The sequence below is a fragment of the Adiantum capillus-veneris genome, chromosome 30, assembly GCF_014529385.1.
Source record: "Adiantum capillus-veneris isolate H3 chromosome 30, ASM1452938v2, whole genome shotgun sequence".
Taxonomy (NCBI): Eukaryota; Viridiplantae; Streptophyta; class Polypodiopsida; order Polypodiales; family Pteridaceae; genus Adiantum; species Adiantum capillus-veneris.
The window spans coordinates 104,086,220-104,113,121 of record NC_140960.1 but is presented as its reverse complement, the minus strand read 5'-3'; the positions used below and the strand labels follow the sequence as shown (position 1 = coordinate 104,113,121).

The following is a 26,902-nucleotide window of genomic DNA, read 5'->3' as shown; positions in this document are numbered from 1 at the left end:
CTTGGAGTAGGTGATGAGTTCTCCATTAAAGCTTGGGAAGAGATAGTCTTCTCTTTCTTCACACATGAGATTGTGTGAGTGTGTGTAATAATGCCCTGCAAAAATCAGCCCCCCCTCTCTCTTGGGCGAGCCCTCTTGCTATTTGCTCTTGCTGAAGCCTCATTGGCCCTCCCCAAGTCAAGCCAATCACAATTAAGCAGCATAAGTGATAACCTTTTGACATGTGTCCCCCTTTCCCCTTTTGTGAGAGCTTTAGGTAATTAAATAATTAAACTAAACTCTCATTGGACCCCTTTGCCTCCAGGCCAATAGGAATCAGGCAGAATGAAAGGAGTCCCCAATAAATAGTGCTTCCATGAGTCTAAGGCATGTAGCACAGCAAGGAGGTCCTTTTCATATATGCCTAGAGCTTGCTCAATAGGGTCGAGCCTTCGACTCTCATAGCCTATGGCATGCCCTTGTTGGAGTAAACATATCCAAGGCAATCACCACAAGCATCACATTGGACCTCAAATGGTTTTGAGAGACCCGGTAGTGTAAGCACAGGTTGAGAGATAAGCTTTTCGAAAGCATTGTTCTCCTTAGCAGACCATGTATACCTAACGCTTTTCTTTGTTCGGTCATGTAATGGTCCCGCAATTTGTGAGAACTTTTCTATGAAGCGTCTATAGTATGCACACATACCTATAAAGCTTCTTAGTTCATGAAGATTCCTTGGTTTAGGCCATCCTTTTATTACCTCTAACTTAGATGGGTCCATTTGGATGCCATCTTGAGAGATAATATGACCTAAATACTGAATCTCTTGCAATAAAAATTCACTTTTCTTTCGATTAACATAAAGTTTATTCTCTCTCAAAACTTGAAATATTACCTGGAGATGTTGCTTGTGTTCCTCCAATGAATTAGAGTAGGTGATAATATCATCAAATAACACTCCAGTGAAGGTTCGATGAGGCCTGAAAAGCTTCTCCATCAAGCGGTTGAATGTGGCTGGTGCATTGGTCAAGCCAAAAGGCATGACAATGTATTCATAAAGACCAAATGTGATGCAAAATGCGGTCTTTACAATGTCTTGATCAACTATCCTTATTTGCTGATAGCCACTTTTTAGGTCTATCCTACTGAAGTAGGTCGATCCTTGTACTTATCAAATAGGTCTTCTACCCGTGGAACGGGAAACCTATTCTTGATAGTGATCCTATTTAGTTCTCTATAGTCGACACACATACGATATGTGCCGTCTTTCTTTTGCACTAATAGCACAGGTGAGCAAAATGGAGATGAGCTTGGCCTAACCATACCCTTCTCAACTAACTCATGCACTTGCCGCATAATCTCCTCTTGTTGAGCTTGAGAAACTCTATAAGGAGGTTTGTTAGGCGGTGAACTTCCTGGAAGAAGTTCAATTGCATGGTCATCATTACCTCGTTTAGGAGGTAGCTCACAAGGGATGTCGTCAATAAAAAGATCTTGAAACCCCTTGAGAAAATTGGATAACTCTAATTCCTTTTGGTTGCTTTTATTTTCTTTTGCTAAAGCATTAGGTTCATTTTGAGAATCTTTAACAAAAATCATGTACACGGAAATAGAGCTCTTTATTGACTTGTTGAAAGCTGGTGTATGTAGAATGGGGATGGTGTTACCCATTTCCTTAGCATCTATATACATGTCTTTTTCCCTGAACTTAAAGGAGATTCTCTTTTCAGGAAATTTAACATCGGCAGCCAGGCGGTCAAACCATGGTGCCCCTAGGATTACATCCTCATGCTTGAGAGGAGAGATAAAGAAGTCCTCTTTGTCCACATAGCCTTGGACATGAAGCCTCAATTTCACGATTAAGGGGGTGACTGAAGCTTCTTGCCCCTTGAAGGCACTCTCTGCGGGTAGGACATCTCCCATCTCATAGGATTGTATGCCTAGCTTGGTGGCTAACTCCATAGATATAAAATTGTGAGTAGAACCAGGGTCAAAGAGAATAAAAGCATCATGTTCTCTTACCTTTCCCCAAGCATGGCATAGAGGGGATCCTTTGTGGTGAGTTTGGTGAGTCTCCTCCTCTTGGATTTCAACCAAGGAAGCTCTAGGAGGATCTTGGCGGTTGTTCTTTTGGGGACAAGCACAGTACACATGCCCTTGCTCGCCGTACTTGAAACACTGGTTATCCTTACGATAATGCTCAAGCTCTTCAGGAGAGAGTTTATTCTTACCTTTGTAAACTCCCTTTTTTTTAGCTTTGTTGAGGTTGCCCTTAGGAGACTTTTGGACATTGTCCTTCCCCTTAGGGTCATTGGAACCCTTGTTTTCAGGGGGCTTATTATTTCTTTTAGCCCCCATTTGAAAATTGATTCGAGAGGCCACCATAGTGTGGTGTATTACCGCCGATATGGTACGTGGCCTTTGGGAGTTGACATACTCCGCCATTTCTTCGGTTAAGCCCGCACAAAATTTTTGCTTTTGCTCTCCAAAATCCAACTTTTTGAAGACAGTGGCTTTGAGTTGTAGGTCCCAAAACTTGTCTACATATTTATGGATGGATTCATTGGGAGAGAGCTTTAAGCTTCGCCATTCGGTGGATACTTTTTCTTTGGCATCGGTGGCCAAAAACTGCTTCGTAATGGAAGCTTTTAAAGCTTTCCATGTTCGTCGAGCTTCACCGTTGGCTCGTAGGCTAGACCACCATTGTCTGGCGGACTTTTGAAAGTGCATAGCTACATGGCGTAGCTTAGTGGACTCCGTGAAGCCCTCATCTCCAAACGCCGCATCGAATTGTTGGATAAAGGCCAAGACTTTGTCCGTAGCACCATAGGTACCATCATAGGTAAGGAAAGAGATGCTCTTTCCTCCCTCTTTGAATTTCTTCAGCTTGGATGACCTCTTCCATGCGGTATAGGATTTCCTATGGCCTCTTCTTTTTGATGGTTCAAAGGTTGCACCATCACTTTCTTCAGAAGGTGAAGAATTTGAAGAAGGTGGAGAAGAGGGTGACCTCTTTCTCGCATTTTTCTTGTCTTGATCTTTGTCATCTTCACCATCACTTTCATAAGAGGAAGAGGATGAAGAAGATGGAGAAGAGGGTGTCCTCTCTCTCGCCTTTTTCTTCTCTTGCTTTTTATCATCCCTCTTTGAATTGTGGTGAGGAGAAGAATACGATGGTCTTCTCCACTTTGGTGGTGATGGGGAGTGTTTAGCCCGCCGTCTTCGTGGAGCCATCTCCGCCGAGGTGGCAGGAGACTCGCTTCTTTCTCGTTCCTTCGGTGGAGGCTCTTGAGTTCTCCTTTGGGAAGGAGATGCATCATCAAGAAGTAAATTCTTGAGCCCTTCGTATGGATTCTCTTCTTCTTTACAAATTGGAGAGAGACCTCTTTTGGGAGTCTCACAAGGAGGCTTCCTAGGTGTTCTCTTGTCATGGTGATGAGCTTGGAGAATCCCGTGAGCACGGAGCTGCCGTTGCACTTCACTTTGGAGATATGGACTGCCCATGGCTTGTTGAAGCCTAGAAACAAGATAGTTAACAAGCATTGAAGCATCATTAGTAGCTTTGCTCATGAGCAAAATCAAAGTTATCAACATTAATTTCACTCTCTTTACTATTGTCAGCCATTCTAACAACTTTTAGGTGTATACTGTTTAGGTGTACTTTGGCACTTCCAGCCCTAGTTGCACCTCCTCTTTACCCCTTTAGAAAAACCACTCAAGCTACTGTACCCGCGGCTCGAATACCATTAAATGCAAGGAATAGAAGAGAGGTTCTTTTGACACCAAAACAGCACCGGCTCCTGTCAAGCTTCTAATAGCTCAATAGTGGTTAAGCCGTAGGCAAGCTCCGTAGGACTCCACTATTAAGACCATAGCTCTCGACGGTGATGCCCCGTTAACTGCACAAAGGCGGGCACACTGCAAGGATGAAAAATCCATATTCTACTTACTCACAGGCAATTAATAATACCAACCATTTGTAGCTAGCTTCAAGACCTCCCTTCTTGAGCAAGGAAAGAGAAACCTTGAGCTCTGATACCAATGTAACATTTAATGGCCTAATAACTTGTATGTAGCGGAAATGAGCATGAACATAGTGGGCATTTCATTAGAATAGATTCCTAATGAGAATTACAAGAGTGCTTGGGTGGAGAGAGCAACAAAAAGCATAACACCTAGTTAGATAGCATCGACAATACTTTCAAAAGAGAGAGAAATTAAGCTAATGACAACAGTTGAGGACCGGATTTGCATGGAGCTGGTCCCCCCTCCAAAAGGCTTTGTATTATGGTTTCTCCCATGAAGAGAGACATTGTACAATACAATTCTTTGTGTTCCTTCAAGACTAGCTAGTGCAATGAAGATGAAAGCTTCATGCACTAAGCAAAACACTTAGCAAACACAACTTGAATTATCCCTGTTCTTAGACCCAAGACCTCACACACCTTCGAAGATGGTGAGAGCTAGCAGGGTATGAGAGTAGATTGAGAGGAAGGAGTATCTTACGAGAAAGATGTACATCTCCTCACATAATCACTCATATTAGCATAGATTTAGCTTGGTAGAGGAGATGATCATGCATTGAAGCTTGGCTCTTGGTTGGATTTGCATCCACAAGCCAAGAGTGTGTTGATGTAGGCTTCTATCTCACAAGCTTGGAGTAGGTGATGAGTTCTCCATTAAAGCTTGGGAAGAGATAGTCTTCTCTTTCTTCACACATGAGATTGTGTGAGTGTGTGTGTGATAATGCCCTGCAAAAATCAGCCCCCTCTCTCTCTTGGGCGAGCCCTCTTGCTATTTGCTCTTGCTGAAGCCTCATTGGCCCTCCCCAAGTCAAGCCAATCACAATTAAGCAGCATAAGTGATAGCCTTTTGACATGTGTCCCCCTTTCCCCTTTTGTGAGAGCTTTAGGTAATTAAATAATTAAACTAAACTCTCATTGGACCCCTTTGCCTCCTGGCCAATAGGAATCAGGCAAGCCATTGGGCTCCTGAATGCTCATTGGACCCCTTGGGAGACTGTCCACTAGTTTTCTAGGAGACTTAATTATCATTGGTTTCTTTTATTAAATGTTTTTAAATTAATTAAACTAGATTTACTCTAGCTTAATTCTCATTGGTCCACTTCAAGGGTCATCCAATAGAAAGTGGGCACACCTTGTATGCATCTGGCCTAGGGAGCTGACATGTGTCCCTCATTCCCTTTGTGTAAAGGGAGCCTATGTGTGTGTGTGTCTTTATCTCTCATCCCCTAGAAGAAGGGCTCGCCCCCTCCCATGTAGGGATATGTGTTCACTTTGGAGAGCACACAAAGCATCCAATTCCCCCTAAGCTTTAACCCTTTGGACACAACCTTTGAATTTTGGAACCTTAGCATTTTGGAAGTCTTAATGGGCTGAACCTTAGGGTCTTTTTAGCCCATTGTTGTACATGGCTCTTTTGCAGATGGCCCCCCCTTTGGATCCCTATTTTCCCTCCTTTGGATCCCTACTGTGGCCAGTCTGCTAGCTTAACCAATATTCTAGCCTTTTCTCCCCTGGCACTTCCCCACATTAAATGATCAGTTTAATATGAGAAAATCATTTAGGAGAATTAGATATTGATTATTATGACAGAGTTAGAGGCCGATGCATTGTTCTATGATGCATCTGATATTTTTGAGGGCACCAGTGTCCTTCAAAAAGTTATGTGTGCAGTGGTGTTGATTTTTCCGGTTTTTCAGTCATTCTTAGCAGATACGACTTTGCTAGATGATGCTAACATGGTGATGCATAGCCAAGTGGTTCCCGATGAGGATGCATATGGCACTGACGTTTCTGATAGGGATAGGTTGACATCCATAGTGCATGTTTTTTTGGATTTCAGGTCTATCATGTCTGACCTTTTGGTCTTGAGACCTGATCTTGCTTATGCGGTTGGTGCATTTGCAATGGGAGTTATCGGTCGTTCGATGACTCACACAGACACTGGCATTGTGCATTGTGGATCCGTGTAGGTCGTCACTTGATACATGCATCAAGAGTGTCATCATAGCTCTAGCCCAAGTGGTATGCATGTTGCATCCACACTAGAGCGGTAACAGAGTGAGTCAGTGGGCATAGGTTGAGAGCTGTCTTCTCTCACCTCTTGTATATACTAATTGTACGCTAGTCTTCTCACCACTTATCAGCACATAGCCTTTAATGGGAGAATATTAGGTAAAGATAGTGTGCCTCACGGTGCTTTACCCATGTCCGTCGCCCAGTGTCCACTGCCCATATTTATCTCCTTATTCTTTATACATACAAAGAATAAGGATCTCTCACTCATTCTCACATTGTGCTCATGTAGTGAGATTTGGGAGCTCCACCGAACATCCTCTGTAATGCTCTCTCTCTCCCTCTCTCTCCTTTTCACTCTCCGCATGCGCACCACATCCGCGCACTCACAAGTGAAACCTTCATCTCTAGCCAAACCATTCATCCACTTATCACCGTTTACACACCAAGACCTATTCTTACATTATACATCAAGCCCATGAAGTCAGAGTCCAATGTTTTTTGCTATTTATCACAAATAGAAAAAAATGTGTTTTTCTCCTCATCTTGAATGTAAGGAATGATTTTTAAGTTTTTGACAACTTTGCATGGTTCATATCAGTGTTTTAAGCAAGAGAGACAGCCTTCAAGTCCAACAACTCCTAGGGACATAGAAATGGAAAACTTAGCTCTGACAGTTCACTAAACTATGATAAAGTTTTATAAAAGCTACAAAGCCTAAAACCAAGGGAAACCCATAGAAATGGATCCACAAGAAGAATCTGGAGCAACTACCAGAGTTCAAGAAGCATCATCATACATTCATAAGGAGAGACTGGCAGTGGAGGGTGCATCTCTCTATGAAGTTGTATACAAAGATCCAAAAAATAACATGGTGATTCCACCCATGATACTATGAGAAGCATACAATCTTGCCAAGAAGGTGCCAGTTAAATATGCACTTGAAAAAATAGACATACTCAAATATTTCCAACTTCCACCATACAATATAGACATTCTGATAGCTCATGAGATCTATACAAGCATCAAAGCAGATGGAATGGTACATATTACCACATTGACGAGTGATAAAGTTCAAGTGTGGATCACCTCAGAATTGATATCTAAGGCTCTACACTTGTCCAAGAAAGGGGCTCCAATGGAAGGCAAGAAAGACTTAGAAGTTGAAATCTTTGCAAGGAAATAAGAGGTAGCTACCTTTACAAATATGATATGTCGAGAATTGCGCTACCAACTAGAATGTTCCTATAGTTGTTTCACATTGACGAGAAGAGGTCGACATCGTGCAAATACAATTCCATGATGTAAAAAAGATCAGAAGGATGCACATTGTGCTTGATTGAAATCTACATGATTGTTGACCAGTGGTCAGGGCTTGATAACAAGCTAATTTAATGCTAAATGTATGCCATATGCAACTTTTGCTACAAACAGAAGCACGAAGAGCCCTGCAAAATAGCAAAAACAACACACTGCAATCCATAATCGATCAAACTATATACCTGAGATAAATAACTTGTGCACCATAATCGTTGCCATACACAAAGAGAGAAGAAAAGAGAGCCAAGAGAAAGCAAGAGAGCACATGCAGGCACAACCCCAAGAGTGGAGTGCTACACTGGCATGACGAGCGAGAAGAGAGGGGAGGAGAGAAGAACACCACCAACAATGGGTGAAATCTTCCCCCGTGCAAAAGTGACCATTTATCTCTTGCACATATTTGATTTATAGATTTTTTGAATGGTCAAAGTGAGCAGAAACTAGCCGGCTGATCATAAATGGCCAAAGCTCATAAAAGAGCACTTGAATAATGAATTATATATAGAATATAATATCCTTTTGAGATCCTTTCTCACAACCCTTAGCCTTTTCCACATGTCAACTGCACTAAACAATAAAATATCAATTCCATTACATACCTCTAGTTAGAAAGCAACTGTTCTCACTTGCAAAGATGAAAACCTGCAAACCATAATTGTCAAAAATAGTGATTAGTATTTTGTGTCAAAAATAGCACGTTGTAAAAATGAAACAAATTTGATGAAACAAAACAACATTTCTTATGCTTTTTGTCATCCACATACTACCTATTCTAGTGTTCCATACCACTAGAATAAGCAGCATATGTCATACCCTGATGAATCAGGATATCATTGGTCACACTCATCATTCAATAATCAATTCCCATCAATCTCAAGTGCAATTCCATAAATACTATCGCGACACAAAATCATCATATATCAATTTCAGATTCAGTTCCAAATCCAAGTCCAAATATCTACCAACATATACCCATTTCAAATCCAAATTCAAATATCCTTCATTTTGTATACCCGGGGAACAAAATCACACCAATTACAGTGGTGGCCAGCCATTGCAGCATGATTTTGTGATCGGTGTTGCCTAAACCGGCAAATCTACACCCGATGTGCTACGTAAATTGATGAATTGGCATTTGTGTTGCCTAAACCGGCGAATCTGCACTGATGTCACGTAAACTTCTAAATTTGTTGTGTGTTGTGTGCTGCCAAAATTGGTGAATTAGCATAGGATGAATGTTTACACATTACCTAAATTGAAGAATCTGTGTGCTTGTGACCAATGGAAAAAGCAAGGTATACAAAGAAAACATTTGCCACCTATTTGATACGATACTGGAGTACATTTGAGTTCAAAAGTACTTACAAATTATTTTTGTCATTCCAACACCTTAGTTGATGTAAATAGTTTTATAGATCAGTGGAAAAATCATCACAAAAGGGATGCCATTTAGTGTAACTACAAGCGAAGTACAAGTGAGATATGAGTGAGAATTATGTATGGTACGTACTTTTTGCTAGCACAACACTTGACAAGGAATGGTATTTTCACAAATCAAATTAACATTGCAATGCTTAGCTACTGTTGAAAGAAATCACAACTTGAATAATCACTTAGTCTCTAGAATGATATTGTTGCATAAGAAATTCAATATAAACATTGAATTTCATTGAACATCTAGGAATTTCCTTTCTTAAAGTTGTATATGGTGCAATTTAAAAAGGGATTAAAGATACAGACAAATATGTCTCTTGAGGGCACGCAGGACTTGTCAATAATTAAAAGCAAAATAGACGGGTATAGTGCATCAGATATCATCATGATGAGAAGAGAAATTTCACGATGTGGTAGTGTGCATTTTAGATCCTACAACATTTTATAAGGTCCTCTTGTGAGGAAATTATGCAAAACTTATTTAATGAAGATCAACATCAATATGGAAAATGTGCAAAAAGAAGTAAAATATATTTGTAATAACGCATTCTATACATGTTGAAAAGAATCACAAGTATTTTCCCATTCTCAATATACATTAATAGTGCTTAATTTTGAAGTCCTGGTGAAGTTTTCTATACATATAAGTTAGATGTTGATTGGTCTATAACAAGGTGCCTAGAGTATAAGTTCTAGGTGATAGGCTGACTAGATTTTCACAATTACGTTACTGTACGTATTGATTATTGAATCAAATATTAGAATGGGTGCCACCATGAATAACTTTATGGTATTACTATGTGATGAGAATAGGTTGTACATATTATGGAAATGTTAAATACACATAGCATGGTTTTGTCCCTTGGTGGCTCTAGTCTTCCTCTATTTGATGGCTCCAAGTAAGTTGTACCACAAGGCACCTCGTGGAATTGGTTCAGAATGATGTCTAGGAGTGTGATGAAGGGCATCTATAATACTTCCTTTGGAAGGGTGCAATAGGTGTAAGCCTTGCATTCTCTTGCCTTATTCTAACGGCCAAAAAACATCATGTAAATTTATTGCTCAGGAGATTTCGTCACGAAAAAAATCAATCGTGAACACAACCACTAACCCTCATGTGACCCCAAATTTTTAAGCACTAGTTGTATCATAAAACTTAGAGAACATGCAGATAAAAGAGTTATTGTTTGCAGGTCGCCGTGACGGATGTCCATAGCATAGCTCTCATGCATCAACATAAAATATCAATACAAGGGAAGCGACCAGGATGAGGCATGGAAACTCACTACGCTGTCAATCTTAATGAAGTGAACTCGATGAGATGCAACTACTAACTCTGCGAAAAAATCATACGCACTAAAGCCAAGTAATCTGCCTATGTCCTTCTACACAGCTCTACAGTCATCACACCCATTTACCATGCAAATCATGTCGGATTCGCACGAAACTCGAAGGGGAGCTACAGGGGACTATCAGAAGCATATCCTATCACTGTCACAACATTCTAGAGAGGTACAAAGATCGCGATTGTTCATCTGAAATTCAGAAAACAGTGAACAGGTGATCCCAAAGGGTCATTTTAGGGTCCCTGAAGCCTCCCCTACGGTCAAAACAACATAAAATACGCGTTTAAACACTCAAAACAGCAATTTAAGTCTCCAAACACGTAGTTGAAAACCTATACCGAATCTTGAATGATTACACTTGAATGGAAGAGAAAAGTAAGAGGAACACAATGCAGTAAACGAATCTGAATTCAGATTACCATAGCCACGTAGTGAAGATAACAAGCTGGAGCAAGATAGAGCTCTCAAAGTACAGTGTCTTCTCAGTTTTTGATAAATGAAGATGATGTTCAAACTTACAAAATTGACCTTTATAGTTTAGGTCTTTACAAATGGCTTGTCTGGCCAAAAGCTCCTAAACTTCTAACTGGCTTTCTAATATAAAATTGCTCCCAGAAAAATAATGATAAATTCTTTTACAAGTTCTCGGCTTAGAGATGCTCTCTTACAAAAGAATTTTATAAGGGTTTCCCACAAAAATGTGACTCCTTCTCTCGAAACCGTAGCTTCGTCCACCAAAAACTCCCCCCTTCCTTATCGTTGCACGTCCTCGTGCATGTTCAAAGCTTTGGTCATTGATGGGGCTCCAAGGAGGCAAGAGTTGCTAGAAAGCTTTGCGTCTGGAGTAGAGCCTCAAGGGCTTCTTGATGCTGTCTGAAAGGGTTCTCACTTAGTGTGTGTTGGTATGCTATGTACCGTGCCTTGACCCATAGGATGAAAGATCCTTGAGTCGATTTTAAAGAAACCTGTGAGGAAGGCCTCCTCGAATGTCTGCAAGTAATGTGACGGTAGGTACATGCGCCTAGAGTAAATTGCCATCAGAATATGTCGTGGTGGCGAATCTTGGAGATTCTAGCAGATCCCTCTATGCCCTTCGAGGAACAGGTTCCACAGATGATCGTCGCCTTGAGTGTCTTTGAACACTTGGATGCAGGTGAAAATCATTCGGGCTATCTTTACCAGCATCTGACAGGCCACGTCGGGGACATCCCGCAGCAAGGTGATTGTCAAATTCAGAGTGTTGACTACATAGGCTACTGTAGGAGGATTTTGCATTGTCAAGATTGGGTAGTTCAGCTTTTGCTGCCTTGAGCCTTTCCATGTGGCAAATTCCTTCCATGTGCGTCTTCTAGGGACTGGGTAGATAGTAGGATCTAGTTGAATGTGTTGAGGAGCGTTGTGGTAGTTGGTTAGATCCTGTGGCCACTTGTCCAGCCACTTCTGCCTCCATTTAGGGTGATCTTCGATGAGAGCCTGAGCTTCTTCAGCTATCAGTGCTACACCTTTGTAATCGTCGTCTTTGTTTTGTGGCAGGGTCGGCCGCATCTTCTCCTTCCATAGGATTGCTTCGTGGCATATCAAGGGAATAGGTAGGTACTCATGGCCAAACCCCTCCACCTGCTCTTCTGGCTGTAAGAACGCCAGGACCACTGACTCCATTATCTTCTTTTCGTATATCATGTAATATTTTGTTGGTCCCTTTGGCATGTCCTTGATGGTCTAAGTTAGATCATCTCTTATGTCCAGATTTGCCTCTCCTGATCCTTGTTCTTGTTCTCCTTGGTGTGATGTTTTAGGCAAGTTAGGCATTTCTTGTCCTGGCAACAGTTGTGGTTGCACTTGGGCTTCCTCTATTCTGATTTGCGGTTGAGAACTCAATGCTTCTTTTTCTTTCAGCAATGTGTCATTTTTTTGCTTCTGAGAGTCTAACTCGGCCCTTGCTTGTGCGAGTTGCTGCTCCAGCTCTTTCACTTTTTGCTCGTTGGCCACCGTCTGGGCCATCATCCCTGATAAGAGCAGTTGTCTTTGAAGTTTTTCTTGCTCTAGCTCCTCTTTCAGTGCCGCTAGAGTGCTCACTGCTGTAGCATTGTCTGATGTGGAGACCAATGCTCCAGCAGGTTCTTGGTTCTACTTTTGACAGTGAGGTATGAGCTGTTAACCCTCTGGAACCTTGCACCTTCATACTCAAGGTGATCCGTTGCTTTCTTTACCCTTGTTGTCAAATCCTCGCATTCCTTTTCCTTGGATGTCAACTCCGTCCTGACATCCACCAAGTCTCTGATCAGAGGCTGAGCCTGCTGTCGCTCAGTGTATCTTTCCTTCGTTGTGAGCTCCAATTGTGCCCGCAGGCTCTCTAACTCCTCTTGCCCAGATTTTTGCATGTTTTGAGCCTCCTGTACATGCTTTTCGTTTTCTCTCAGCACCACGTGCTAGCATCGGAACTGTTTTTCCAGAACTTGCAAGGTGTTTCTGTAGTCAAATTCAGCCATAGCCTGACAGGCTTCTTGGTACCCTATTGCTTCAGTAGGGGGCACAGACTCTTTTTGTGAGGATGAAGGAGGAGGAGGTGGTGGTTTTTTGGTTGATGGAGAAGGAGGAGGAGGAGGATATTTCGGCGAGGGAGGAGGTGGTGATTTAGGCGAGGGAGGAGGTAGTGATTTCTCCACTTCTTATACATGCCTCTTTTTTGATGCATCTTCCCTTGGCTGTGAAGCAGACACCTCCGCTTTTCTTTTCTTTAAAATCTTTATTATTCTTTGGTGAGTCAAATCCGCCGCCTGTCATGCTTCCACATTCTTCTCTCTTTGAGCTTTCTTTAATTGCTCTGCTTGGTTCGTATCTTCAGCCGCTTCTTTCTTCTTTGTTCCTTCAGTGGACTGAGAAGAAATGTCCACTTCTGCAGCCTTTTGTTCCGCTTCTAACCTTTGTTTTTCACCCCGTATGCGAGCTGCATTTTCTATTCTTGCTTGTCTTTCCTTCTCAAATCTTCGTTTATCCGTTTGTTGTGTTGTAGTAGCTCTTGCTTTTCTATCAGCCCGCAACTTGGTCCTTCTTTCCTCAATTCTTTGTTGGGCCTCTGCATATGCGTTTTGAAGGTCAGACTGCGGCATTATACTTCTTTCCCTTTTTCTTTTCTCAAGCAGTGTGGTGGTGTCTTCCTCCTTGCTTTCTTTAAATTCAGATGGTCCTTTGTCTTTTGACCCTTGAGAGTTTCCCTCGTTTTCAGGCTCCGTCTTCTCTTCATCACTCGAGCTTTTGTTGGATGCCTTGGCCGATCGTAACGATGTTGCGCTAGTGGTCGTCCTTACTGAGTGAGCAACCAGCTTTGCTTTTTGAATCAAGGCCGTTTGACAAATGGCCGCTGGCAGGTCTTCAATCATTCCCAAATCTTGGTATGCTATTCTTGTTAGCATTGGCCCTGCACTCATGTAGCTTTTGTTTTTCGCCGAGCTCTTCAAATTTTCTTCGACCAAGTTCTCCAAGATGTAAGAACCATAATCGCATCGAATGGTTCTGTTTTCAGCTGTTACTAGAGCCATGACCACTACAATGTGCAGGATCGGCTCGGTGTAGCGAGGAGTCTTTTGTACCCTAAAATGTTGAGAGATCAATGTCATTGGTAACTCCAGCTCACCGTATATCATGTCATTGTACTTGTACTTGTTTCCTTTTGCTTTGATAAATGCCTTCTCGTTATCCAGTGACTTGGTCTTTTCCAGTAAGTCGCGTTGCCCTGGAAGGAAGTCCAAAGCTTTGTTGATGATTTCTTTTGTGATCTTTACTTTTACTTTTGAACCATCCTTGTCGGTGAGCATTGCTTGTCCATCATACTGTATCGAGCTCATGAGCTCGTGGACCCTCATGAAGTCTGTTCCCCATGGTTGCAATCTGAAAAAATGCTCCAAATGCACAACCCGCACGGCTTTGGTGGCCTCTGGCCTTCAATGGAGATTCCATATTTCTCGAGGCATGATAGTCGTCTTTACCATGTCACCATCAGCATCCCTAAACTTCACGATGAAAATGTGAGCAGGGATTTGAGCTAGTGTTTCATTCGAGATGTGAGCTTTTTGGTTTGTAGAGAGCTCATCCACTTCATATGGTGTTGTTGTCCACTGTCTTGCTTGCTTTTGGCGAGGCATTCTGTGTCATTAGAATCACAAGATGTCAGGATTTTCCTTTCGCAACCGATAGCGTCTAGACTTTTAGTAAAAAACAGTTCAAAAGTTAAAACTTATCATAACTTGAACAAATCTCATCCATTCTTGTCCATATTTCACCATTGGGACTAGGAAGACGAGAGCTATGATGTATTGACATCTGAGCCAAATTTGGGCCTGAGGTACACCGATCACGATCGTAGTACAGAGGCCAAAATAACATTTGATCACATGAGTCATTTGCTGATAGCCAGAGGGTCATTTTGGTCCACTTTGTCTTTTATTTGAACCACTTTTGAGTTTATAAGTCCCAAATTTGGGTTACAAGGGAGTTTTGGACTAGAATTTTATTTTTCATCGGTTTTTGATGTCCAATTGGCTTGAAGCTTGATGTGTGACTTGAACAAGATGTGTACAAGAGATCTGTCAGGTTTTGGTCAAATTCTGATGCTGAGGTATACTGATCGCGATCGTAGTACCTGGGCTTTTTCGGGTGAAAGCTAGATGGCTTTAGTTTCCTATGCTTGCCTAGCCCACTGATGATTTATTTTCAAGTTTGGACATAAAATGAACAAATTAGAGCAATTTTTCACTGTTTGACCTTATTTTACTAAGTCTAACCATATTGGGTTTTCTTGATGAATTTTGGTTGGAGCCTGGAGTTAGTTGATGTTAGTTTTTGAGCTTTTACTGCTTCCATGATGTGTTGCTATCATCAGCCTACTCCACTGTCTGATTCTGACTTGATTAGGCACCTTTTACCCCGCTCTTGGAGATTTTCCAGAATTGGGATATTTTTCAGGCATTCTTTGGATACCAATGGGATATCTAGGCATCTCTAAGTCGCCTTTTAGTCTTTGACATTAGTTCGACCAAATTCTTCCCTTGTGTGATCACCCGAGACTGAAATGGTCATCTCCGTCCTTGTAGGAGATTTTGAGCTCCATTCAGGGTTTTCTGCTACTGTGCTGACTCCTAGTAGGACAGGTATGCCTTTCAAACCAACCGTCATAATTTTTAGTTGAATTTTGGTAGTTGTAGGTCAAATTTCCCGATTCGGGTGTGTTAGACAAATTTGGCCCATTCTATGAGAAAAATTTGTGCATTTTTCATGAAAATTCAAGAGAGTGTATTCTTCACTGAGTTATAAGCCTGGGCCAAGACAAAATTTGCAAAATCTGATCCTGGGGGCACCGATCGCGATCGTACCATAAATCCCAAAGTGATTTTTGACACCTGCAGGTTGTTGGCGAAGTTGAGAGGAGGCCTCTAGCAAATTCTGTGTCAAATTTGGTCAGTGGAGTACACCAATCACGATCGATGTACCACCACCATTTTGAGGTTTGATCATATGGCCTGGTTCCTGACATTGTGGGGAACACATTGATGTGTTCTGTGCTTGAAAAAGTTTTGTTTTGATGCCTCCAAGGGCCCTAGATCTACCCGACCTAATTTGTGGGGGATTTGATCCATTCACCCGTTTGTGCAATGATTCGCACTTGCATGTGTAATAGACTTGATCTTTACTTGATAAGGAACATACCTGTGAAATCTGGTATGAAATGCTGGCTCCAAATGTCTGTATGGGGTAGAAATGTGGCAGCTCGCTCTAGGTCAAGAAGCTCTCTTCTTCTCTCTCAAAAAGTGAAAATGATCAATGAGCTAGAATTTGGCCTACTTGACCCATATCTTCCCGAGGTTTTTGTGACAGAGGTCTGATTTTCCTTACCTTTGATCTTGAAAACATTTGTATACCACTTGTGGGTCGAACCGTTCGTCATTCTTGCGTCGTATGACCATTTGATGCGATTCTGGCGAAATGTGGTCATGATCATTAAGGTTGAAATTCGACATCTTCAGATTGGCTTCATATCTTCCATGCTTGATAACCCTATCATGATACTTTGGCGTTTGCTTCCAGAACTTGATTCCGACACTGTGGGTGATATTTTTTAGTTTTTGGAAGATTATTAACGAAAAACAAACAAACTAAATTGAAAATACTTATTAACTGGCAAGCCAAAATAATTATACTCACCCCTAAGCATATATTTTCACTAGAAGCATCCCAATGCTTTAGATTTTGTCATTACAGCTCATTATTATGCTGGCTGGATGATAAAAACGCTAAAAAATGCCAGATTTTGATCAAATTTGTTCAAAATTTAACTCTAAAAAATAAAAAAAACAACATATGCATTATGTACATATATACACGTTGGACCCCTCAATGGTCCTGACTGCTGCTAGATTCAACAGTTACTCCCCCCTTCCTAAATTGAGTCGTCCCGGACGAAGGTTGTGTGCATGTGCATGGGGTTTGAAATCTGTGTCTATGCACGGCCGTGTAATGTGTCCCTATCCTCATGTTTGAGACAATGCATTGGCTAACAAAGTGTTGTGCAAGATGCGGGGACTAAATGTAATATTCGGTGTCTTTGGATGGCGAGGCTAGCTGTTTATGGAACAGAAGAGCTTGCAGTTCAATTGCTCTCTCCTTGATTGTTGGTTTTTTTATGGCAACTATTTTTGGAACCCATTTGTATTCATTTTTTTTCATATTTGCCGATTTTGATGTAGGTTCCTGAATTTTCTTAGGCTTCCATTGCCATTTTGTTAGTTCAGGCTTCCTGTGTTGACTTTTTGGTCTCCTTTTGATCTTTATCGTTGAATTTTTGGTTGTCTCCAGCTTTGGTTGCCATTTCCAATCTAGATTAGCTCCTTAAGGTCTTTGATATGGTGTTGTTGTCGTCGGGAGTTGTGACTTGGGTAGCCATATCTGTCTCTATTTGTTCTGCATGACAGTTTTATTTATCCATACTTTTCGAATAGCCGTTTTTGATGTTTCTGGCTGATGAGCTGATTGCTTTTTGTCGATGGGGATAATCGGCCACGAATGATCTGTTTTGGCGAATGGAGTCATGTACGCGTTGGAGTTGTGTGTGTACATCATCGCATGTTCCGACCATTCGGTAACTGCATTGTATGTTCTCATCCATGGAACTCCCAAACATAGTGATTCTCTGATTCCTTCGTCTTTTATTACGAAAAATTGATGAGGACAACTATTTCGATCAATATTGATTCGTAAGTTTACTATGCCCAATGTTGGCATTTTTGCTCCGTTTGCGGCCTGTAAATCTCGTGTGGATTGCACTAGGGGTTCATCGGTAAGCATCTTGTAAGTGGAGAAGTTGACCACATTGACTCTTGTCCCTGTGTCAATCAATGCTCTTTGATATCTGTCATTTGAAAGTCTGACATTGATGCGAACATCGATTCCTATTTCCCATTGCTCGTTAGTGTGAATTATAGAAAGAGGAATTTGAGCCGTTGGTGCAGCTAGATTTGGTCAGCCCAAGGAAAGTGTCAGGAACAGGTAAAGGGCAACAGATAGTGTGATAATAGAAGGCTTGGACAAGTTCGAGGTGCAACTGGGAATAGGTCCCACAAAGATGTGTATGCCAGATGTGGCAATTAGCAGGTCAGGCATCGGTTTTTAATCTCTCATAAGTAAAATGCTCGTCAATGCAGGGAATTTACTTATGGCAACTCTATGGTCCCATTATTTGGTCATGGGGTTCTTTTGGAAGACCGTTTGAAGGACTGAAGATCGAAGTGAGGTTTTTTGTCATAATTACGGCAAGTTCAGAGGGATCCACAATCAAGGTGACCTCCATTATCGGCAAGTTACAAAACAATTGAAGTGCGACTCGAAAGAGAAGGCCGGGAGCTACTTGAAGATGGAAGAATTTGGGCTTGGCTACCAGGTCCACCCATTTGGCGAAGCTTGGGTCGGCGCCGGTTGGGAAGGGCATGCTAAGTAAGTAAAAAGCTTGAAGTAATTCCATGCTTAAAATATAAAAAAAAACCAATGCAAGCTACAGTGGACGAACAGTTGGACAGAAAAGGGTGGCTTGTGGAGTCGCGCTGCATGACGAGAGACGGCCGCTTGGGCCATGCAAGAGTGGAGAGGATTCAAGGGATGGCGAGCTGCAGTCGGAAGAGAAAAGGGCCGCCACCTGTATGGTTTGCATGAGGAGAGGTCTACAGTGGGTACAGGAAGCCACAAAGGGCCGCCAAGTCAAAAGAGAGGTGGCAAGATGGTTGAGGTGAGTAAAGAGGGCCACCCTGCTGAGGAGGGGAGGCCAAGAACTGAGTGTCGTTGCAGGGAAGGCCTCTAGGGGGCTGGCCATACAAGGCTATTCAGGGGATGGCATGGTCGGGAGTGCTGAAAGGGTCGGCAGTCAAAGGGTGGCGCTGTTGTACAGGGGAGAAACCGCTAGGGGTTGTGTGGTGATGACACCATCAGAGGAGGAGGGTCACAGGAGGGCCGACAGGGGTCGCAAGCAGGTCAAGGCCACCAGGTAGACTGAAGGCAAGGCCAGCGTGGAGGTTGCATGAAAGGGACGCCAGTCAAAGGGAGGTGTTGTTTGCAGGTTGGAGGCCGAGAGGCCGGCTATAGGTTGGGGTTGGCTGCATGGCAGTGTAAGATAAGCCGAGGAGGAGGTGTTGAGAGGGGCCTCCAAGGGTTACCAGTAGCCAAGGAAGGGTATCCAGTCGTACCAATGCACAAAATCGACAGTGATCAAGATTATTAATGTGACTGGAAATAGATAGTGTCAGTCATAAGCGAGTCGGTGCATTGGAGATTGGCAAAAAATGTGCGTGCATGTATGTTTCTAAGTGGCTTGGGGTGCTAGATACCGGCTGGGCTATAGAGAGGCAGCTAGCTTATGTATTAGGTGTGTTCCCATTTCCCCCATCCCATCAGTGGTGCCCCCACTGAGGAGCTACTGATTGCTCCTTGGTGAAGTTGAAGATGGTGTTGCGGTGTTTCCAGGTTCAAAGAACAAGTGCTGCTAAGAAAGATGTGGTCGGGTTTTTCGACTTTTACAGGTGCTGAAGATGTTGAAGTGTGGCTGCAAGACTACGACCTATTTCTTCTAGAAAGCGGGTTGTCAAGAGAAGAGGGAGTGGCCCAAGCTTTCCCGCTCCTGGTTCGTGGCAAAGCAAAGGTATGGTATGAGAGCTTGCAGGTTGAAGAAAAGCTGGATTGGGGTATGTTGGAAGCGGCATTTCGAAGTCGATATGTGGCCAACACGCGGTGGAGTGAAGTGAAGCAGATGATGGACAACCTAATGCAAATCCTTGACGGTGATTTTTGAGCATTCGTGTGGGAGTTCGAGGCTATATGGAGCAAGTTTCTTAAGGTAACTGCTGTAGAGAATGCAATTTTTTTGAAGTTGACCAAGTTTATGGACTGCTTGCATCTCAAAGTTCGAGATAAAGTCGAGATGGATGGGCCGTGCACATACGAGGAGGCAGTAGTCTACGCACAGAGCAGGACGAAGAAGCTTTTAAAGAAGCAACATGCAAAGCAGGTTCTGGCGATTCCATTGGTGCCAAGACCAATTTCTAGGGAAGAGTTTCAGGTAATCCGACCCTTTGTTGATGCACATGTGGTAGCAGCGGATAGATGTGATGATAGAGTAGAGATGATACCATGTGGGCCTATGAGGCTTCAGTAGTTGCAGAGAGGAGTCTACCAAGTACCCCCTGATGTGCTTGACCAGGTGACTTTCGAAAAGCAAGCGGTGGAGAAGATAGCTGAAGTGCTGAAGTTGGTGAGTTTTGTGGAGAAAGCCGAGCTGTTTTCGAGCTATAGCAGTGCCTTGGATACGGACAGCATGTGGGAAATGGAGTCTGCTTTCTCAAGGTATGAGAGGTATGATGTTATGTATGTCGATAATTTGGTCAAAGAACAGCATGTAGCAGGTGAAGAGCCAGTTTGCAAAGACCAGGGGGTTGGGCAACCCTCTCTCGTGCCTTGTGATGGTCAGACCATGCTGACTGAAGAGGAATTTCTTGATGAAGATGAATGGGGATTCTATGAGCCAATGGTCGATGTTGATGATGAAGCGCAAATTTTGGTTGCTAAAGCTATGGCGAGGATACACGATATGCGAGGCTGTGTGTCTACTCCATTACCACTTGAAGAGCCTACAGATGAGGTTTTGTCAATGTTTGCTTTGAATGATCGGATGCCGCAGGTTGTGTTTTTCAAAGACAATGATGTTGTGGAGAGCTCTCTAGCCGTTGGCAGGGAGACATGTGATGAAAACGCTTTCCAGGATGTGCAGGCGTGTGTTGGGCATGAAGATGGCTCATTCTTGCAATTTTTTGAAGGGCTATGCTGTCAAGAGCTATATACATGGATGACTTACAGGGTTACACATGCAAAGCTGGGGTGGTGCATATTTGTGTTACAGACGGATGACGATGACCAATGCCATGTGTTTGATCCAGGTGGATTTTACACTATGCTTGGGAGAGTCTATGGATTTCCATTTGACCCAGGCGGGCTCTACAGTAGATGAATATCTCTCTCTATCTATCTAATGCTTCTTGTATATAGTATCTATCAGTTTTCTTCTTTTGCACTGATATATTACCAAAATAATGCTATGGTTGAGCATAAATGCTCAATAAGGGGTTGGGAAATGATGGTGCAGCCAGATTTGGTCGGCTCAAGGAAAGTGTCAGCAACAGGTAAAGGGCAACAGATAGTGTGATAACAGAAGGCTTGGACAAGTTCGAGGTGCAACCGGGAATAGGTCTCACAAACATGTGTATGCCAGATGTGGCAATTAGCAGGTCAGGCACCGGTTTTGAATCTCTCATAAGTAAAATGCTCGTCGATGCAGGGAATTTACTCTATGGAAACTCTATGGTCCCATTATTTGGTCATGGGGTTCTTTTGGAAGACCGTTTGAAGGACTGAAGATCGAAGTGAGGTTTTTCGTCATAATTACGGCAAGTTCAGAGGGATCCACAATCGGGGTGACCTCCATTATCGGCAAGTTACAAAACAATTGAAGTGCGACTCAAAAGAGAAGGCTAGGAGATACTTGAAGATGGAAGTATTTGGGCTCGGCTACCAGGTCCACCCATTTGGCGGAGCTTGGGATTGCGGTCGGCGCCGGGTGGGAACGGCATTCTAAGTAAGTAAAAAGCTTGAAGTAATTCCATGCTTAAAATATAAAAAAAAACAAAGCAAGCTGCAGTGGACGAGAAGTTGGACAGAAAAGCTGGGTGGCTTGTGAAGTCGCGCTGCATGAGGAGAGAGGGCCTCTTGGGCCATGCAAGAGTGGAGAGGATTCAAGGGATGGCAAGCTGCAGTCGAAAGAGAAAAGGGCACCTGTATGGTTTGCATGAGGAAAGGTCTGCAGTGGGTAGGGGAAGTCACAGAGGGCCTCCAAGTCAAAAGAGAGGTGGCAAGATGGTTGAGGTGAGTAAAGAGGGCCGCCCTGCTGAGGAGGGGAGGCCAAGAACTGAGTGTCGTTGCAGGGAAGGCTGCCAGGGGGCTAGCCATACAAGGCTATTCAGGGGATGGCATGGTCGGGAGTGCTGAAAGGGTCGGCAGTCAAAGGGTGGCGTTGCTGTGTAGGGGAGAAACCGCCAGCGATTGTGTGGTGATGACACCATCAGAGGAGGAGGGTCACAGGAGGGCCGATAGGGGTCGCAAGTAGGTCAAGGCCACCAGGTTGACTGAAGGCGAGGCCAACGTGGAGGTTGCATAAAAGGCACGCCAGTGAAAGGGAGGTGTTGTTTGCAGGTTGGAGGCCGAGAGGCCGGCTATAGGTTGGGGTTGGCTGCATGGCACTGCAAGATAAGCTGAGGAGGAAGTGTTGAGGGGCCGCCAAGGGTTACCAACAGCCGAGGAAGGGTATCCAGTCGTACCAATGCACGAAATTGATAGTGATCAAGATTGTGTTACGAGTTTTGTTTTTTTACTATGCATAACTGAGTTTACAGTTTGAATTATCTAGTGTTTCGCTGCCACGTTCTTGTTTATCTCGTCTTGTGCTTCTTGCCCGTGGTAGCCGTGGCTCCGGGCCTTTTGTGTGTGTGCACAGAGAGAGGAAGAGAGAGGTTGCGCGAGTTTATTGTGTATTGCAAAGTCGATGAATGTGATTAGAAATAGTTGGTGTCGGTCATAAGCGAGTCGGTGCATTGGAGATTGGCAGAAAATGTGGTGCGTGTATGTTTCTGAGTGGCTTGGGGTGCTAGATACCGGATGGGCTATAGAGAGGCAGTTAGCTTATGTATCGGGTGTGTTCCCATTTCTCCCATCCCACCGTATCTGCTGGTTGAGGAAGTATTTGTTGTTGTAATTTTTGTTTCCGCTTTAAAATCCTGAGTTTGGCCTGCTCCTGTGCTTGATCCTTTGTCTCATTTGCTTTGTTGTTGCGCTCCTTCGCAGCGTGGATTTTGGCGAGCATCTCTGAGGTCAGTGGTAGGTTGTAATTCTTTAATCTGCAGCCACTAATCCAATTAGGCATCTCCTCTTCCTCTAATGTCGCAAGCTTAATGGTACCGCTAGATGATATGTCATGAATCACATAGGGTCCATTGCCTCGCTTTTTGAGTTTCTGGGAATGTTGTTTCACGGTATACATTAAGACGTAATCCCCCGTAGCAAATTCCTTGTTGATGACATGTTGATCAAAGAATGATTTCATGTTTCGTTTTTGCGCGTAGATTGATGCAACTGCTCTCAATCTAGTTTCATCCAGTTTTTCGAGGTTATCTATTTCATTGGATAATTCATGGCCCGTCCATTCTAATTCTTTAGCTACCCGAAGTGTGGGAACCAGACATTCAAGTGGGAAGATCGCTTGAATTCCATAAACCATGTTGAACGGAGTCATTTCGATTGAGGTTTTGTACGCTACTCTATATGCCCATAAAGCTGAATGCAGCTTCTGATCCCTGTCGGCTCTCGATTCACTAACAATTTTTGTGATAATTGTCACCAAAATCTTGTTCGTACTTTCTGCTTGGCCGTTGTCGTGCTGTGGCACGTATATAGTGGGAACGGGCATTAGACGATTTATCTTGTGACTTTTTGACGCATAAGTATACTTCATATAATACTTATATGCATAAATGAAAGCTTTCTACCATACCTTAGTATTACCTTTGAAGTAATATAAATGTACATTACTATTAGAAAGTATTGCAAGAGAAGTATCAATGATTATGCCTCTTTTTGTCTGGGGGAAAAGCATTTGTATATTTCTTCTAATATCTCAGCTATACCCTACCATATATAAATTAGTTTCTTCTTTTCACATTTATCTAACAATATAACCCTTCAATAATGCATACCTTCTTGGATACATACAAGAGGGAAGGGCCTACTAGAAAACTTTATGAAAAGGAAGATCCAAAGCTTCTTGGACCATCCCAATTTGAAAATACCAACCTAAGGGTGTGGAGAAAAGTCCAAAACCAAGTCAATCTCTTTTAGTAGGCCAATTTTTCCTTTTGAAGCACTTGAATCCGAGTTACAGGTCAAAAGTTACAGGGAAACCAGTGAAAAACCCTCTCACAACTACACTGCAAGAAGAGATGGTAAACGGGTGAATCAAGTAAAAAGAGGTAATCTTGGTCTTTTTTCATAAAATAAGATATGTGGAGGATAAAAGAAATAAGCATGTGAATGTGACACCTCAAAGATGCCTTGAAGGACAAGACACACAAGTTGGGACCCCCTGCTGGAGCCACACAGAAGATGCCTAGGTGGGGCCCACATACATCATGCACCCACATGGAGCCTCAACGACCAAAAATGCTAAATTTCACGATATTTCGAGTCCTAATAGTGCCCATTTTAAGAAATATACAAAGAACATTTGATTTGGGCTAACTCTTTAGCCTAATCAAGTGATTATGTAAAACATGGCTCCCTCACCTATAAAAAGGGCAACCTTCTCTTCATTGGGGAAAGTTATGAGTGAGTGAGAATAGCTCAATTCCATATTGACACACTCATCTTAGTGCCACACTTTCTCTTGAAGAAAGGCTGAAGTCTTGCCTCATATTCTCTCTCCATTAAGGTGGTGGCGATTGCTCTCATGTAAGATATATGTTGCTAGTTTTACTTTCATTTGCATATCTAGTCCAATACTTGTCTCTAACTCTATTTCTATCTCTCATTATCTATCTCTAATACCACCACCACACTTAGATCTATCTCTAATTATATCTTTACTCCTCCTTTCATCTCTCTTGTTGTGTCCTAATTGTTTCATTGGAAGATATTCAAGCAGCAACCTTGTCAATGTAATGGGTACAACCTTCTTGCGGGAAACAATTATGTGCACAAGGTTAGTAACCATATCTTCATCTTCCACAAGCATTTGTCTCTCTTATGGTTCTCATTCTCTTCCACAAACTCTAGAATATCCTTGCTACATGTACTTCTCTCCCCGCAGTATCCATATTGCCTAATGGCAACAATAGGGCTTGGGAGAGAAACTCTCTTCTTCTTCTCCTTTCACTTCTTTCACACCTTTATCTTTGAACATACTAAGTATATCATTGATGAATAACCATAATCCACATAGAGGTAATTTCTTTCAATTCCATTCAGTGCAATCTATTAGGGTCAACATTTGGATTAGTCGAAAGATTCACTTTCAGCAACGCATAGTGTTTCTATTTGGCCCTGAAAGGCTCAACGAAATACTTCTCTCACCAAATCCCATCATACTACCTATTATTGACTATGACTTCTCTTTTGATGTGAATGTGGTTATTTTATTATGAATCAAGAGGATTTGTACTCACAACTAATCCCAATCGCTAGACAAAACATATACATTATAGTAAGCACAAAGCTACAGTTCCAAAGAGAAATCCGTAGCTTATTTGGACAACAAAGATTAAATATCATTAACTCATCCATTAACCCTTTTATCCTACCCATGATACGTTATGATCGTAATCTCGATGTTTTCATTTTTGTTTTGTTTTGACTATCTTTCATGAGTTCTCTCCATCACGTGTGTGTTTGTAAAGAAAAGTGAGTGGCTTCCCTGGCTACATTTCTTCTTTAGCTCTAGAAGCTATGTTATCTACATCTTAGCTCCTTCTCATAACCCCTGAGCTTCCTCACAAACTCTCACAGCAAGAGTCCCGGTGCCTTCCTGGCAAGACCGCCAGCTTCTTGACATATTTTTGGTGAACCCGACGTGAAACTGCCAGGGTGAGAGTTTGTGGGTAACCATGGGTGATCATGTTGAGAAACAGGGTATGCATTTTGGCCCAACCACAATGCAAATGTTTCAAGCATTTGCAATGTTCATGCAACAACAACATGCCAGTGAAAGAAGGGAGATTTCAACAACGAAGGCCATACAAGCGGTCGTCAACAGAATGGATCAATTCAATGGCAAAGATGTAACCAAGTACTTACGCGAGTATGTAAAGGAGATGGAGCTGCATCACGTGTCAGAAAGTGAGATGATTCAAAGCTTTGAGCTAGTTGTTGCTCCAGAAATTAGAGAACATGTTAGGGAAATTAAAGATGGGCATGGAAAAAATTGGGAAGAACTCAAAGTAGCTTTAAAGGAGGAATATTTCATTGAGGACTCTGAGAGAGTGACCAAAAGGACATTCTTAGAATGGTTAGTCAACCCAAAGCAAGGACTATCAATAACAGAGCTACTTAGGGAATTTGAGTGGCGCTATGCACAACTCACCAGGACAGAAAGGGCCACACTAGATGCAGAGAAGACAGACCTTTTCTTACAAGCTGCAGGTAAAGAGTTTCAAGAAAATTTGGAGCTTCTTCTTGAAGATAAAGATGCTGAGCAAGGACTAAAGACCGACTGGAATGAGGTTCAAGGTGCTGTCTCACTGCTTGCCAAATGACAAAGAACAAGGGACAAGATAGTAGTAAACACTACAAGTCCTTCCACCTCAACTCCTGACAAAATGGTAAAGCCTACTTTTATCGCTCCGAAGTTTGACAAGTCCATGCTAGATGCGCTTGTGAAGGGAATGCGTGACTTGAAGGTGAATCTTGTAAAGCTTGAAGAAAAAGGCCAACCGTCAGGGCCACTTTCTAGGCAAAGACAACAGTCCAAAGAAGGGTTTGTTAATAGATGTATTTGGTGTGATAGTACAGACCATGTAAGAAGGGATTGTGATGATTTTAGTGATGCTTTGTCAAAAGATGTTGTCTTTTTTAAGGATGGTAAAATCCACTTACGAGAGACAGGTCTACCCTTGAGAACTAACTTTGGGAAGGGGGGAATGCAAACCTTAGTTGAAGATATGGCAACTAAGCATGCCACCTCTTCACTTGAGGCAGCTACTTATGGAGTAAAAATTGAACATTTTTGTGATGAAGAGATGAGTGACCATCATGGTCAAATTTGGCCAAGTGTCATGCAATTAGCTAAAAAGGGAAAGCTTAGAAAAGAGATTCTACATGAAGCAGGTGATTGCATACGTTGGAAATAGGATGGAATGATCCGGTGGACTCATTGTCATTCCATGCCTACATTACAAAATGCCAACAAAATGAGGCAATTGTAGAAGAGAAGTGCAGACGTGAGAATGCTAATGAAGGACCATAAAAAAGAGCTTATAGAAGTGGGGGAAGAAGCGACTCAATGCCTTCTCAAACACCCTCAACACAAGGAGCATCTCCACCTGAAGTTCTCATGGAGGAGTCTACAACAGGAAAGAAGAAAGAGCCAGCAAAAGGTAAGACAAAAGGCCCAACTTATAAAATACAATCTGATATTGAGGTTGCTACAGATTTAAA

General features: G+C 42.5%; 1 protein-coding gene across 1 annotated transcript; it reads left to right on the top strand.

Moving 5' to 3' along the window:
* Positions 1–18,484: 18,484 nt before the first annotated feature.
* LOC147418559 (uncharacterized) lies at positions 18,485–21,278 on the top strand. The gene is made up of 2 exons (XM_086507280.1): positions 18,485–19,712; positions 19,854–21,278. Exons 1-2 carry the CDS (start codon positions 19,536–19,538, stop codon positions 20,655–20,657), a joined length of 981 nt encoding a protein of 326 aa, XP_086363406.1. The 5' UTR covers positions 18,485–19,535; the 3' UTR covers positions 20,658–21,278.
* Positions 21,279–26,902: the final 5,624 nt, after the last annotated feature.